Source organism: Calonectris borealis, chromosome 2 (assembly GCF_964195595.1).
Source record: "Calonectris borealis chromosome 2, bCalBor7.hap1.2, whole genome shotgun sequence".
NCBI lineage: Eukaryota > Metazoa > Chordata > Aves > Procellariiformes > Procellariidae > Calonectris > Calonectris borealis.
Genome location: NC_134313.1, coordinates 47431306 through 47447261, shown reverse-complemented (window position 1 = coordinate 47447261; position 15956 = coordinate 47431306). Strand labels below are relative to the sequence as shown.

Sequence of the window (15956 nt, the reverse complement as noted above, 5' to 3'; positions counted from 1 at the left end):
GGAGGCGGAAGCCGGAGCGAAGGGCCCGCCCCCGGCCGGATCCAATACAGCCAGCCGGGGGGGGGGGACACGCTGTGGCATCGGGACTAGTGCACTCCGAGGCAGGAGAAACGTGGGTAGACTTCGGCCAGACCACTCTGAGCAGAAGGGGGCGTCTGACGGGCTCTGGCAGGGAACATGGTTTGGGGGCATCGTTATGCTTCTCGCCGCAGGATCGGCTCAGTACGCGCACATACAGTAACCTGTAAGCACTGTTTCTCCCCCTCCTGCGGAGAATGGGCTGCTCCGACCTCCCCACACCTCCCTGCCTGACCGCAGGACTAGTTTTGCCGCGAAATTCGGTCAGGTGCGGGCGGTTCCACTCTGGGCTGGGGGGGGCGATGTGCCATTGCTGAGGACAGCCTCCGTCCCGTAGCACAAGAAGTACCCCGCAGTACACTTCTGTCCGTACTGCAGCAGCTCGAGCAGGGCGGGACCCTCACCTCGGGGGCCCAGAGGGTTGATCTGCTTCCTCCTTTCCTCCTCCGTTCTCCGCCCCCCCTTTCTGCATCCGTTGGGCGCTCCCGTTGCGATCGCGCCTACCCATTGGCCAGAAAGCCCGCGAGCGCGCGCGCACGCGACTCGCTTGGCGCGGGATTTCCTGGGGCTGCTGGGGGCTGCAAAGGCGGCCGGGGGTGCTGGTGCCGGCTGCCGTCCCTCCCTTCCCGGCGGCTCCGCGTCTGTGGGGAGAGGGAGGGATCACCCGCCGGTCTGGGCTCGGGGGCTCGGCCGGTGGCGGAGCGCCCTCAGCCCGCGTTCTCCTCGCCACCCCCCCCCGCAGGTAGGACCGCCGCGGGAGCCGGAGGAGCGCCATGTCGTCGCCCGCTTCCACCCCCAGCCGCCGCCGCGGCAAGCGCGGCCGAGGCAGCAACCCCCCGACTCGTAAGTGTTTTGGGGGAAGGGGGTGGCCCGGGGCCGGGGGGAAGGCGGCCAAGGCCGGGGCCCGGCAGCGGTGGGGCCGGGGGAGCGGGCGGGTGTTCGCTGCCTTATGGGGTCTCGCTCTGCTGCCGCCGCCGCCGGGGCAGCGGCGCCGTCTGTCTGCCCCGGGGGTGGTCTCCGGGCCGCCGCCTGTACCTCCGGCCGCCTCCTGCGGCGGCGCGAGGATTTAAACGCCGGCTGCGGGTCTGGTTGTGTCTTGCAGCACAAGATGCTCGGTCTCCTCCTTCGCAGAAGCGTAGGACAGACGACTCGACCTCCACCGGAGAGCTGCAGCCCATGCCTACCTCCCCGCCCGCCGACGTGCAGAGCCCCAGTGCCGCCGATGCTCTCTTCTCCAGCCCTCCGCAGTTCCGCCACTCCGGTACGCGGGGCCGCGGCCGGTCAGCAGCGCCGGCTGGGGCGGACCGTGCGGCTTTGCTCTTGCCTGTGCCGGCTGCGGTGAGGCCCCCGGGGGCTGCCTGGAGAGTGGATCTCGCTGAAAAACACGCTAGGAAAAAGAGTTTTGTCTCAAGTTTCTTGTTTGAGTTTAGCATCGTGCACTGTACGGGAACGTAGTCAGCGTCAGGGGTGCACATCTGCTGTTGTAGCTTCAAAGTATCGTGGGAGTACTTAGCAAGGATTATACTTTATTCTTTTATGTATTTCCGGAAAGAATAAATCAGTAAAATTATTAATGCAGAAAGAATTAGATTAATTGCAATAAAAAGGCTTTCTTGCTTCTATAAATGGGATTGATTTTAATTGCAGTAGCTGATAATTGTCATGTCACTTGTTTTACAGCCCCAAAAACACTGAAAAATGTGTTTAATCTAAAATGCTACGTTTTGACTTTTAAAGTTTGAACACCAGTGTAGTTTTAACACGCAGTACTGCTTTAAGGTTTTCTAGCGAAGCTTTACTAGAACTTGGGATCTTTCAGAAGAGATGTTAATGCAAAGAAAAGTTCTAGGTAGACTTGCAACATCTTTATTGTTTCTGTTTTATCAAAACAGTGGAATTGATTGATGCTACTAATTTTATGACAGCAGAGTTAAAAAAATGATGAGACAAATGCAGAGCCTGAATTTTAGTCTGCTCTAAACGTAAAATGTCTTGATAATCATAATAAAACATTTTTTTTTATAGCTATTCCTCTTGACTTTGATATCAGTTCACCTCTGACTTACGGCACACCCAGCTCCAGGGTAGAGGGTACTCCACGAAGTGGCGTACGAGGAACTCCGGTTAGGCAGAGGCCGGATCTCGGATCTGTCCGTAAAGCCAGACAAGTCGATTTACACTCAGATGGGGTAGGTAGATGTCTCAAATTTTGTATCTGACAACTTCTTTTGAAACAACTATATGCATTATGTTTAATTTGTTTCCACATAGCTGGCTGAGGATGTAGCAACCGAGCAATCTCTTGGACAAAAGCTTGTTATTTGGGGAACGGATGTTAATGTAGCCTCATGCAAAGAAAAATTCCAGGTAGGTTAACAACTTACTTTTTCCTTTTTTAAAGGAAAAGGTAGTTTGATTTAAACAAATATTAGTTGAATCTGATACGAAGTAGGTGTTTGTACTACTAAGTTCTGTTCACCTTTCCCTTCTGTCTTCCTGTTACCTCTGACAATCAGAGATTTCTTCAGCGTTTCATTGATCCGCTAGCCAAAGAGGATGAAGACATTGGCTTGGATCTTAACGAGCCACGCTATATGCAACGCCTTGAAGAGGTACTTGTAACATAGCGAAATCTAACTTTTCTTTTTTAGTCTTGCATGCCATTGAGCTAAAGGTTTCTTTTCAAATATCTTGCAGATTAATATGGTTGGGGAACCATTCCTGAATATAAATTGTGACCATCTAAGATCATTTGATGAAAATCTTTACAGGCAACTGATCTGCTATCCTCAGGTGAAGTAGGGCACTTGTTTTCTGCCTTTCAAGTGGCCCTTTCGTATTTCTGGCTTTTAATATGTTTGTTTAAATGCAATGTATACTTTGTGTGTTCATTGTAATCTCTGGCTTTTTTATTTTACTTTGTATAAAATGGTTTGTTTCATAATAGTTAAAACTTGATGGTAGATATTACAGTGAGTACCTCATACATGCCAAATTAGCTGGTAAATGCAACGTCTGGACTCTTGTACTTTTTTTTTTTTTTCCTTCTGCCTTTGCAATACTCAAATGAATAAACCTCATCTAAACAATAAGTTTCCTGTTATGTAGGAAAATGCTCAGCTGGTGTAACTTCTAGTCATTCCTGGCTGATCAGCAGCACATAAAATGCTTTATGCAAAAATATTTCATTCTATGATTTTTTAATTTTATTTTATTTTTAACATCTAAGCTTAACTGTTTCTAACAATTTTATACAGGAAGTTATTCCAACATTTGACATGGCTGCCAATGAGATCTTTTTTGATCGTTACCCTGATTCAATATTAGAACATCAAATTCAAGTAAGGCCATATAATGCACTGAAGACTAGGAATATGAGAAGTCTAAACCCTGAAGGTAAACTTTTGATTAACGATGTTTGAAAATAATCTTAAGGATTTATATAATTTATTTAACATGAACATAGAATTACGTGAAGACCGTATAAAACTACTTGTGGTCCGTCCAGACCAATGTCTTTCGTTTATATAAGTCTTGTTTCAAAGCAAATGTTTTAGAGCCCAAATGCAGAACAATCTACCCATAAAGGAAATCTTTCGTGGCATCAGCTACTCATGTTCTGCAAGTGCAAAGGATTCTTTCTTTTGTATAAATACTTCTGTAGATTAGAGTATTTGTACTGCGCATTTATGATTCTTTTTGCTTTGTCTTAGACAAAATACTAGTACCTAACCAAATGTCTACCTCCCACCTAAAAAACAACATAACATGAAACTTGAAGGTTATTTTAAATTTTAAGAGTATGAAGTGATGATACGAGTCTCTATATTTTGTAGATATTGATCAACTTATCACCATCAGTGGTATGGTCATCAGAAGCTCCCAGTTAATTCCCGAGATGCAAGAAGCATTCTTTAAATGCCAGGTTTGCGCTTTCACCACCAGAGTAGAAATCGATCGTGGCAGGATTGCTGAACCATCAGTATGCAAGAACTGTAACACAACGCACAGCATGGCACTGATTCACAATCGATCCATGTTCTCTGACAAACAGATGGTATGTTGCGCTTAGGTAGTGGCTAAAACGAAACAGTTTGTAGTTTTTGCTCCCCCACCCCCTAATACCAATATCATTAACGTATGTATCTTGAGACTGAATTTTTGAGAAGGGAAACGTGTTTTGGAACATGAAAATGGATGAAACAACTTAGCAAAAGGGTAAGTCCATACTTTGGAGAAGAATACCACTAAAAGGATGAAGTATGTACACATCTTAATGTGCCCCTTTATATATAGCATGTTCACTTCTATCTGGACTAGATGAGCCGTGTCTGTAACAGCATTTTAGTCACACCAGTAGCAACCAGCAGAATTCTCATTTTCATAGAATATTTTTATTAGTCATCAGTTTTGCTGTTTGGGTGGGGGTATTTTGTTCTTGAGCAATGTTCCTGATTCAAAATGATGCTGAAGACCACTAGTACAAGATTCTGTTGTATACTCTGTGGAAAAGCTTTGCTTTTTTTGAAACTAAATCTTAAGTGTTTTTTGCTAGATCAAACTGCAGGAGTCTCCTGAAGATATGCCAGCTGGACAGACCCCTCATACGGTTGCGCTGTTTGCTCACAATGACCTTGTTGATAAAGTTCAGCCAGGTGATAGAGTTAATGTCACAGGTAAAATTTGGTTTGAGTATTTGCATCCTTTTTTTTGCTGATCTTGACTGTCTATAAAGGGACCTGATAGGATGCACCTGCAAGTGCTGACGGAGCTGGCCACTGTCTTTGCAAGGCCACTCAGTTATCTTTGAAAAGTCATGGTGACTGGCTAAGATGCTGGAAGAAAACCGTTGTCACTCCTAGGGCAAGGAGGAGAGCTGGGGAACAGCAGGCCAGTCAACCTCATCTTGACCCCTGGGAAGGTGATACAGCAAACAATCCTGGAAACCATTTCTAACCATATGAAGGACAAGAAGGTGATTGGGAGTAGTCAGCATGGATTTACAGTGGAAAACAACCTTCTACAATGAAATGACTGGAGCAGTGGATGTTTTTTATCTTGACTTTAGCAGGGCTTTCATCACTGTCTCCCTTAACATCCTCATAGACAAACTGATGGTGTATGGGTTAGATAAGTGAACAGTGATGGATTTAACTGGCAGCAAGTGTAGGGCTCAAAGCATTATGATCAGTGGCAAAAAGTCCAGCTGGAGCTGGTCACCATGGGTGTGTACTCCAGGGGTCAATACTGGGGCCAAACACTGTTGGATATCTTCACTAATGACCTGGATGATGGGACAGAGAGCACCCTCAGCAAACTTGCAGACAAAAACCTGGGAGGAAGCAGTGCTTGATAGACCAGATGATTGTGTTGCCATTCAGCTAACAGCTTCCTGGGCTGCGTTGCAGAAGGAGTGTTGTCAGCAGGTCGAGGGAGGTGATCCTTCCCCTCTATTCAGCACTGGTGAGGCTACATCTGGAGTACTGTGTCCAGTTCTGGGCTCTCCAGCACAAGGAAAACATGAATATACTGGAGTGAATTCAGCAAAGGGCCACGATGGTAACCAGATACTCTGTCGTATACGGAAAGGCTGAGAAAGCTGGGACTGGAGAAGAAGAATGCTCAGGGGGATTTTACCAGTGTGTTTGTAAATACCTGATTTGGGAGGTGGGGTGGTGTCAAGAAGACAGAGTCACACTCTTTTCAGTGGTGCCCAGTGACAGGACATGAGGCAATGTGCACAAGCTGACATACAGGAAATGCCAGTTAAACATAAGGAAACTTTTACTGTTTGGGTGGTCAAGCCCTGGCACAGGTTGCCCAGAGAGGCTGTGTGGCATCTTCCATCCTTAGAGATATTCAAAACCTGACTGGACACGGCCTTTAGCAACCAATTTGACTCCAATTTGAGCCTGTGGTTGGACTAGACAATCTCCAGACCTTGACGATTCAGTCATTCTGAAAATGTAGCTGAGGAGGAAGTAATACCTTAAATAGTGTCTGCTGTCAGAAGAGAGGTAACATAGGCCAAGTCTTGTGAAACTGCAACCCCATTTTATAAAGCACTTTGCTTTTAAAACAACTGTTGTTGCATTAGAAATCTATTATTAAACTTGGCACTTATAAAAGGGGGAAATGCTGATTTTAGGTATCAGAGCACGACTTTCAAAAGCATCAAGCCTTAATTTTTTTCAAAAATGCTTAGGCATTTTCCTTGTTGAGAACACTTGTAATAGGAATATTAAGCATGTATGTACCTGCAAAAATAGGGTCTAGATGACTTAAATATGTTCCCTTGACTTCTACATGACTTACTGGTACTGGGAAATACACTGACTAAAGTATTTAGGCTGTTTTGAAAAGCTTTTCAAGGGAGCATGTAAAATTTTCATGTTTTGGAATTAAGTTTCTTCGTATCTAATTCTGTTATTAAAAATTATATTTAGGTATCTACAGAGCAGTCCCAATTCGAGTTAATCCAAGGGTCAGCAACGTAAAATCCGTCTATAAGACCCACATTGATGTCATACATTATCGCAAGACAGATGCAAAACGCCTGCATGGTGTTGATGAGGAAACAGAGCAAAAAATGTTTACAGAGGAACGTGTGGAAATTCTAAAAGAGCTTTCTAAAAAAACAGACATATATGAGAGGCTTTCTTCAGCATTGGCCCCAAGTATCTATGAGCATGAAGATATCAAAAAGGTGAATCGAATTCTGTATTTCTCTTGTAAGAAATGTATTTATATGCAAGTACACTTGTAATTATTGTTTGCTATAAAAATGACTTTGAGGCTTCAAAATTCAAAAAACTGTATCTTGAGCAGTCTTAAAACTCCATGGTCTTGTCAGGACAGAGTTGGTTGTAAGTGTATCATAATTCTTTTTGTGGTATTAAGGAGCGTTAATTAGAGGGAAGATATTGAAAAGGTAGGAAGGCAGGAGAACTGGGAAGATTTAATTGCAGTATGCATCTTGGACACTCTTGAAAGTTCAGATTACTGGTGATCAAAGAAAAAGAAGTAGCTGTAATATAGTAAGTGATTGCTGAAAAGAGGCATCCACAAGAGAACAGTAGCCTTAAAATGACATGTGGTTGACCCTGACTTACGGGATGTTAAAAGAGTTACTTAGATGTATCCCAGAAGGGACTGTTGCAGTAAAATGTTCAACTGAGGTATTACAACTTCATCATTGCAAAAACTAGTCAGTAGTGGGTTTGAAGGCAACATCAGACACCAAGCAATCCTCTTCAAATATATTCCTTTGTTTTTTCTTTATAGATTTATACATGATCATAGTTTACAGGTTTCTGAAATGGCTAGAAGTTGAATTCAAAACCATACGATTTCCTCCTGAAATGGAAATACAGTAACGACTGTTCATTTTGTCGTTACCTCCTCACCTGTGTAATAAGGCACATCAGATGTAGTGGGTGGAGTTGAGGAAAGCTAGGGACCCTTCATCAAGGAAGACCTCCAGGTTCTGACCAAAATCTGTTCACAACAACATACAAAACTTCTCTCTTTAATACCTGAAAGTGCTTGAAACCCACATTTATTGGAGCACCAATACTCGGGGACCTCGAGGAAAATAAAATGGCGCGGGTCATGCTTCTTGTAACTGCGGAACAAGTTTTACTGACCTCCGCAAGTTGTTCTAAGTGAATAAGAACAAAACTAATACCAATAGCTCATTCCACACCTCTGCAAGGTTTCTGTGCTGTAAGAAATTGTACAGAGGCTTTACACGTGTAGAGTTTTCCTCGCTCTTTTCCTTGCTGTTTCCAGCTGTCACTGTCACTGACTATCAGTTTCTTTCATTGACTGTCTAGCATATATATGCTGCTAGAGGAAAAAAAACTGGGAAATGGTGAATTTTTAAACTAGTAAATTTGAAAAGGAAAAAAAAATCCTCCCTGACAATTCTAGCTGATAAAATTACAAGCATATGTTTATACTAATAATTCCAGTACTTTCAAAATACTGGAAGATAGTTACTTTTATTTTTTTACTAACACTGCAAGCATACTCTTTTTTTAGGAATTATAAAGGTGGAAGCGTTGGTAAATTCCGATGAAATAAAGACCTTAAACACTTTTAAGTGTAAGGGCAAGTAAAGAACTTTTATTGAAGTAATGCTGTAACACAGTAAAGCAGTTTTCCTGAAAAAAAAATGGTACTTGATTAGTCTTGACTAAAAAGCTGATTAAAACGGTACTTTTTTAATGATACAAAAGAGGTAATACTACTTTGGTCCTAGATTAAACATAGCCTTAGGGAAAACAATAGTCTATTTCGGCTTTCCTGTTGTCAGCAGAATTTGTTATCAAAATTTTCATTACATAAGTTTTGGAATAGATTTGGAACAAATTCTATTCTAACAAATTATAAGCTGAGTTTGTAGGGCCTAACAGTTTAACTATATATTTGTAATTAACTGGAATTGAGGCTATGTATCTATCTTAAAGACTTCTAAAAACAGTTTCAATTGTTTTCTTCCATGTCTGAGTTAATTTTAGCAGTGTTTCAGTTCATTAGATGTTTCAGTTCAACAGTTGGATTTGCTCTGTTAACTATACAAGTGGTGATGTTTTGATTTTTAAAGAGAATATTTTTGTGTAGGGTATTCTGCTTCAGCTTTTTGGGGGATCAAGAAAGGATTTTACTCACACAGGAAGAGGCAATTTTCGCGCCGAGATCAACATTCTTCTCTGTGGTGATCCTGGTACTAGTAAATCACAGCTGCTCCAGTATGTGTATAACCTGGTTCCTCGAGGCCAGTATACATCTGGCAAAGGCTCAAGTGCAGTTGGTCTTACTGCGTATGTGATGAAGGATCCAGAAACACGGCAACTGGTTCTTCAGACAGGTGCTCTAGTACTTAGTGACAATGGCATTTGCTGCATCGACGAGTTTGATAAAATGAATGAAAGCACAAGATCAGTACTACATGAAGTAATGGAACAACAGACTCTCTCCATCGCAAAGGCAAGTTTCTCTTTAATTCCAGGTTCTCTGCACTACGCACGGTATCTGCTAGGCAGCTAAAACCAAAAAGTTATCAGAAGAACAAAGGATTACGCTTCTCTGTTGTTGTCAGTGGATCAATCCTCGATTACATAACGACTCATTTACAAAAGAATATGGCTTTCGTAGCAAACTAGTATTTCTGAATGTTTTTGTTCTTGCTTTGCTCTGAAAGTTTTTTGCAATGCAGTTTTTTACTATAGAACCCATTTAATAACACTGGTGGTCTCATGAAGTTGGAGGGGGGAAGTTTTGGTGGCATATAGTTGCAGCTGGTTTCAGAAATGTTTTTCATTTTGACAGGCTGGAATTATTTGCCAACTGAATGCTCGTACATCTATCCTAGCAGCAGCTAACCCTATAGAATCACAGTGGAATCCGAAAAAGACTACTATTGAAAATATCCAGCTTCCTCATACACTGTTATCAAGGTACTCAACTCCCACTTGCATGTCTCATTTTTATGAGATGTTATACTTCCTCTTGTGAAAACAGTAGAACAGAACAATTGTGTTCTTTGTAGCATAGTGGAAAACTTTTGTAGCATTTATTTTAAATGCTGTTCTTATAGCTTCTATGTGAGCAGAGAACTGCCTTTTACTATTTACATATTGACCTTGAACAGAAGAACTGATGAGATCTGTAGGATCTCTTTATTTACTTCTATATTGTTTTTTTTCTGTTTCATGATCATCTAGAAAAGAGTTATTCTGAAACTTATGGCATTGGTAACTTCAACAAAAACTCAGAGTGTTTTTCTTAGCTCCATAAAACTTCGAAAGTGAAACTGATGGTTAGGGAACTCGCAGCAGAGGTGGTAGAATCTGAAGATCTGTGCCTGCTTCATGTTGTTCTGTAGAATTCAGTCAGGGAGGTGGCAGCACTAGCCTTTTGGTTGATAGCTGTTAGAGCAATGTTTAGCATCTGCTAACTGTCTATGTGCTGCAGTTGCATCTTGTGAGGAATTCCCACACTAGCTCGAAATTTGAAGTACACTGCTATACTCGATATTCTGAGGACACCTACAGCTTAGATTTCAATTAAGAGCTGCTTAATTTAACCATTTAGTGACAAACGGTATCTTAGTACGAGTGTACTGAATGAACTAGGCTTAAGCAGCATCTCAGTTCCATCATTTATTGGATTTAAGCTTATGAAAATACACGATGGGCTGGCTAAAAATGTCTGCCTATAGTTAAGCATAGTTGAATATATTGTTTGTAAAATTATAAACCCTTTTTTTCAGCATTAAACTGCAAGTGCTTTTTTATTTATACATATTTTTTGTGTCATTTCTGGTTTGGTTTTTTTTTTTTTTGAAAGCAAAAACTGTCAGCCTTGAACATCTGAATTTTGCATAATGTATCTCACTTTCAAAGTTTCAAGTCCATAGGATGAAAGCAAATACACTGTGCTGTTCTGTACTTTCAGAATTCTAGAAAAATTATCTTTTCAGTTTAATAGAGCAACTCCTACCTCTACTTGTTAAGTCAAGAACCCTAAAACAAACTATTTTAAATGGCAGGAAAGTATACACACTAATACTGGATTCTTACCCTGTTCAGATTTGACTTGATCTTTTTAATGTTGGATCCACGTGATGAAGCTTATGACAGACGTCTTGCTCGCCATTTGGTTTCACTGTACTACCGAAGTGAAGAAAAGATGGAGGAGGAGTACATGGACATGGCAGTACTGAGGGATTACATTGCATATGCTCGTAGTTATGTAAATCCTAGGTTAAGTGAAGAAGCAAGCCAAGCTCTTATTGAGGTAAAGGAGTTGCTGTTAATAATGTTCCGAGTCCTTATGGACTTGTCAAAAATGGCAAAATCCCCTCACATGTATGCTTCCTATTTATATATAATTTTTTTGTAAGACTTCAAACATCTCTAAAAATCATCAGCATTTATAAAGGAAAGATGGATCAGTATAAAAGTAATTCTGCACTGTGATCGTTAGCTTTCAAGTGTGTTGGTTTTGGTTCTATCACATTAATAAATAAATAAATTCATTAATAAATTCATTCTACTCAAATGAAATGTGTCAGTACAGACACAAGCACTATTATGCAAGACTAGTGCTAAGTTTTTAAAGTGATTCAAAACTTGACTCATTATCATGGCTTAATTGCTTTATAAGGGAAATGTGTATATGTGATGTGGTTATCCTTCATTGCAGAAGAATTGTGAAGGTATAGGAGCAGAAATACTGTTTGGAACAGCTTGCCAGAATTGCTAACATTCTGAAATAAGAGGTGGGGAATGAAGGGGACTCTGAAAGTAGTAACAGGATTTACTGAAATATTTAATGACTACTTTTCAGGCATATGTGGACATGAGGAAGATCGGTAGTGGTAGGGGAATGGTTTCTGCATATCCTCGACAACTTGAGTCTCTGATCCGACTAGCAGAAGCACATGCTAAAGTACGCTTTTCTGAGAAAGTTGAAACAATTGATGTAGAAGAAGCGAAACGCCTCCATCGGGAAGCACTGAAACAGTCTGCTACTGATCCAAGGACCGGAATTGTGGACATATCCATTCTTACTACAGGTTTGTGTCTTCATAGTGATAAAGCTGGGATGCTATTGGGCTTTTGTAATTTTTAAATGTAACTTAACCTGTCCTCCTTAGTTTATTTCTAAAAGGTGTTTTCTTTCTTTTTATAAGGAATAAGCGCAACAGCTCGTAAGCGGAAAGAGGAGTTGGCTCAAGCCTTAAGGAAGCTTATCCAGTCAAAGGGTAAAACACCAGCTTTGAAATACCAACAGCTTTTTGATGATCTCCGAGCACAGTCTGATACAGTAAGTTTCCTGCTTTGTTTTTACATTTTCATTAATTTTAAAAGCACAGTGTTTTTCCAAATCAGTATTATCTTGTTCTCAAATCATGTTTTGGTAAGGGGAGACACTACCTTTTTCAGCTGGCATGACCAGAAAGCCAATTCTGTGGATAAATGAGCTGAATCTTTGCTGTATCTTAGTTTATTCTGGCTTTTGAAATAGCAAACTCGGCTTCAGGGTTCTAGGCCAGATTTCGAATTGTGAAACGAACGTACTAGAGCTTAAAAAACCTGTTAAGAAAATTGGTAGGACGTAAGGCATTTTTACAGTCTTTAAGGTACTTCCACCCTCCCCTGCCTATCTCTACTTGATTTACTTCTTTTCTTTAAGGCTGTCACTAAGGAAATGTTTGAAGAAGCGCTTCGTGCCTTGGCTGATGATGACTTCTTGACTGTGACTGGAAAGACTGTTAGACTGCTGTAAGTTAGCCTTTCCTTGCAAGCCAGCTGTCATGGCTGTACAATGCCTTACTTAAGATAGTGTCATCTGCAAGATCTTCAAGATTTGGAACTATCATTTGCTATGACAAGCGTAGCCTTTCCTTGCAAGCCAACTGTCACAGCTTTATTTCACCTTACCTCGCCTTACTTACTATATTGCCAGTCTGCAAGATTTTCAAGATTTGGGACTATCATTTGCTATGACAAGTGTGATGACGATTAAGTGGCACTTCTGTCAGCATGAGAGATTATGAAGGACCTCAAAAATCCTTAGCTGAATAATGCTATTTACATTTTAGCTAAATGTAATTACTAATATGTCAAGTGCCACTTATTTTTATGAGGTTTTGTAGAACATGCTAACAATGTTGTATGTATTTCAAATTGAATTAGAAAAATTAATCTTAAATGACTTTTTAGTAAATGCAATTTGACTATCAGTACCGCTGTAATCTGAAATAAAGTTATTGGACTTAAAAGGGCTCTTTAGCATTCATTTCAAGTGAAAATGAGCATATCCTGTGCTGAGCACTTTTCAGTCTAGAATTCCACAATTTTTAGAAAGCTCTCTGTGAGAGCATGAAGGAACTTTGTGCTTTCTTTTTTTTTACTTCAGTGTACTTTAGTAGTATCCTCAATGTAAAAAGGGCAGATATATTCTACTTGAAACGCAATTTTCTTACTACACATTTAAGCAATACTGGATAAAGTTACCCACCTTCAGTGTAATCTCTCATAATAGGTCCTGAAAGAACAAGGTCCAGTAGCACATGACTGGAGAATCTTCCCTCATTCTAGACAGAGTAGGTGCACTCAGCCATTGCATGTCAATGGCTACTATTGTTTTCACAGCTGAGCTAGCAGAAGAGTTCCCTAATTCACTTCAGTGCAGACAGCACCAGGCTGCTCTCAACTGCTCACTTAGCCCTTTTAAACTGAAGTAAGTACTCCTACTGTTTGTGTGTAAAACAGATTTCGGCTCTCTTTCAATTTAAGATGACTCTTAATTCACCATCTTCTAGTTTTTTTGAGTTTTGTTTTTTACAGTAAAATGCTTATTAGGAATTACTGTATTTAGTGTGTACAGGGTTACTTGCAGAATAATCCCACTAGGTGGCTCTTAAAGCCTGTAGTTTTCAGTCTGTAGTGTTTTTTTGTTTTTTAAATAAGCAAGGACTGCAAGGACCACTCTGTTATAGAATAGAAATGCTTGTAAACAGTCTTTTTGTTTAAAAAAAAAAAAATTTAAAAGATCTTAACTATCCATATGCTAATTTGAAATGTACACAAAGCAAAAGGAAGATGAAAGTAATTTACTTAGACTAAGAATATTTTTCTTACTCTATGCAATAGGCTTAAACTGTATATCATAATTTACTGCTGTATTTACCCTATGCTGTTAGTAGTAGTTATAATTAAGCTCATTTAAAAAACTCAAGTCATTTAAAGCCCAGAATATGTAACCGGGGGAAAGCACTCCTGCCAGAAACTTGGTATTCTTAACACCAGAAATGACACAGAAGAAAGGCATTGAAGTCTTCTATACATTCTACAAAAGGCATTTAAAAAAAAAAAAAAAAGAAGTTGTAAGCTTACTGGCAGAAATTACTTGTAATAAGTCACTTTAAGAGACCATAGTTGAAGTGATCTACTATCTTGTCTAACAGTGTAAAGAGAAGCTGCTGGTGAAGTGAGAAAGAATGGTACTTTTCTGTTTTCCTAGCACAGAATCCAAGCACTGGTTACTTGGGGTCGGTGGGGAACCAGTACAAGATATACCAAAAAAATGTCATTTGCTACCACTGTTACTGGTTTCAAAGCTGGTACATCATTTCTCTGCAAGCACAGATTTGATTGTAAAGTGACTTGATCCTAGTCGTCCCCAGTTTTGTTAGGTGCTTCAGTAGGAACAGATGTAAACTCTTAAGTGAGAAATACCTGTCAAGATTATCTCCTGCCCATCATAACTGAGATAATGTATTCCTTAAGACTATTCTAGTTGGCCTCATCAAACTTCAGTCTTATTTTTGGCAGTCACTCTGGAATTGCAGTTTTATCTTCCTAGAAGGCTCTAGGACTTCCAGGATTATCTCTGGAAAAGAAGAAAATGCACTGAAGGCTACATGTCAAATAGCTGGTCAGGGAAGTGATTCTATCCCACTTCTGCAGTGTATTTATCTAATTTCATAATTAGAGCTGCTATCTAACTTGCTGTCTGGATACAGCAATATGGACTGAAGGAAGTAAGTATTTTGCATTTTTTTTCTGACTTGGCAAGACCACGTGTAGTCCTGTAAAAATACATGCATAGTTTACTTAAAAAGCATGGGATTCATAATCTATGAGGTAAACTGACAGTCAATACGGAGGCTGTCATCCAATTCTCAGTTTGCATGGCCACCTTACAATAATGTTTACAGACAGCCTGGCACCAGCTTGTATTATTTAATGCTCAAAACCAAAAAGCTAGTTAATTGTGGGTTGTAAGGTTTTGAGAATACAGTTTGTCTATACAAGAAGCACAACCAGACTCCCCTTGTGACCAGCATCTCTGGACTCCAAATTGATAAGGAAAACAAGAGTGTTGTATTTGCTACTATGAAAAATATTTTAGAACTCATAAAATCCGAGCAGAAGACCTACTAATTATATTTATATAATTACTATGTAATTGCTTTGTAGATCCCTAAAGCATTGTCTCTCATTGCCCTTATTTTGATTGCAAAGAAAACATTCACTTGGTTTGTTCAGCGACTCCTGATCATGTCCCACCTCTCAACTGGATAGGGTAGGAGTAGGTTTGGATTGCTTTTGCCTAAATTTGAGCCCCTTTTCTAACGAAGCATAGAGTTTCCAATTACCATACTTTGTGAGTGGAAATCTTATCAGGGAGCCACTGTAATGCCTGTATAATTTGTTTTGAAGATCTTGCTACATCTTCAGGTCAAATGGTTTCTTTTATAAATGTGATTAAAAACCCCACATATTTTTAATACATTTCTGTGGTCCAACTATCTCTTAACCATTATCATACAAATTGTTTTTTCTAGTATGAAGCAGGCTTTTACTAGTGCAACTTACTGACGAACTTGGATCAGATTTGCTACGCATCTAGTTAAGACTCCTTTGTTAGTCTTGACCAAACATCAAATGCTTCAGACAAAATACAAGAAAAATCATAAGAAGGTTTCCTCTAGTAGTTAAAACCTTTCCTAGCTCTGAAGCAAGAGCAATATAGTCTTCCCTAGCCTTTTTTGAAAACTACTAGGTACAATAATATCTGGACTCCTAAAAATACAAATAAGTAGGTATAGGAAAGCTACTAAACTTTCTTATGTGGAAGATACATCAGAGAGTATCTCTGATGACCTCTCAAAGAAATGTTAGGAAGTAGAGGAGCTTTTCATCCTTCCTCCATTTTAAGAAGTTAACTGTATTACAGTCCTGGTGCAAGTTTTTTTGTGACTCCTGAGCTGTTACCTGTCTAATTCTTAAAGATACTAAAAAGCTTAAAACATTTATCATCAATAGTTCTGAACACCTCAGACACACACACAAAAAAAA

At 40.2% G+C, this 15956-nt stretch overlaps 2 protein-coding genes across 3 annotated transcripts in view; one reads left to right on the top strand and one right to left on the bottom strand.

Moving 5' to 3' along the window:
- Positions 1 to 207, bottom strand: part of PRKDC (protein kinase, DNA-activated, catalytic subunit) — an 84941-nt gene extending 84734 nt beyond the window's left edge. The window contains 1 exon segment of the mRNA XM_075141895.1: positions 1 to 207. Within this exon segment, the coding sequence (XP_074997996.1) occupies positions 1 to 192 (192 nt within the window). The 5' untranslated portion in view covers positions 193 to 207.
- Positions 157 to 14263, top strand: MCM4 (minichromosome maintenance complex component 4). Of its 2 annotated transcripts, XM_075141897.1 has the most exons (17): positions 157 to 244; positions 821 to 921; positions 1181 to 1339; positions 2104 to 2267; positions 2350 to 2445; positions 2595 to 2690; positions 2776 to 2871; positions 3336 to 3474; positions 3915 to 4135; positions 4634 to 4754; positions 6525 to 6784; positions 8704 to 9069; positions 9412 to 9539; positions 10674 to 10881; positions 11434 to 11662; positions 11780 to 11913; positions 12283 to 14263. In XM_075141897.1, exons 2-17 carry the CDS (start codon positions 852 to 854, stop codon positions 12373 to 12375), a joined length of 2580 nt encoding a protein of 859 aa, XP_074997998.1. In that variant the 5' UTR covers positions 157 to 244; positions 821 to 851; the 3' UTR covers positions 12376 to 14263. The 2 variants fall into 2 exon arrangements, with proteins under 2 accessions (XP_074997998.1, XP_074997997.1); XM_075141896.1 differs by lacking the exon at positions 157 to 244 and having other exon boundaries at positions 246 to 921.
- The last annotated feature ends 1693 nt before the right edge of the window (positions 14264 to 15956 follow it).

Excerpts from the sequence above, each read along its gene's own strand:
- MCM4 (XM_075141897.1), top strand. The coding sequence starts at position 852 with ATGTCGTCGCCCGCTTCCACCCCCAGCCGCCGCCGCGGCAAGCGCGGC. Across the intron at positions 2,268-2,349 it reads TCGATTTACACTCAGATGGG|CTGGCTGAGGATGTAGCAAC; the intron begins GTAGGTAGATGT and ends GTTTCCACATAG. Across the intron at positions 4,755-6,524 it reads TGATAGAGTTAATGTCACAG|GTATCTACAGAGCAGTCCCA; the intron begins GTAAAATTTGGT and ends AATTATATTTAG.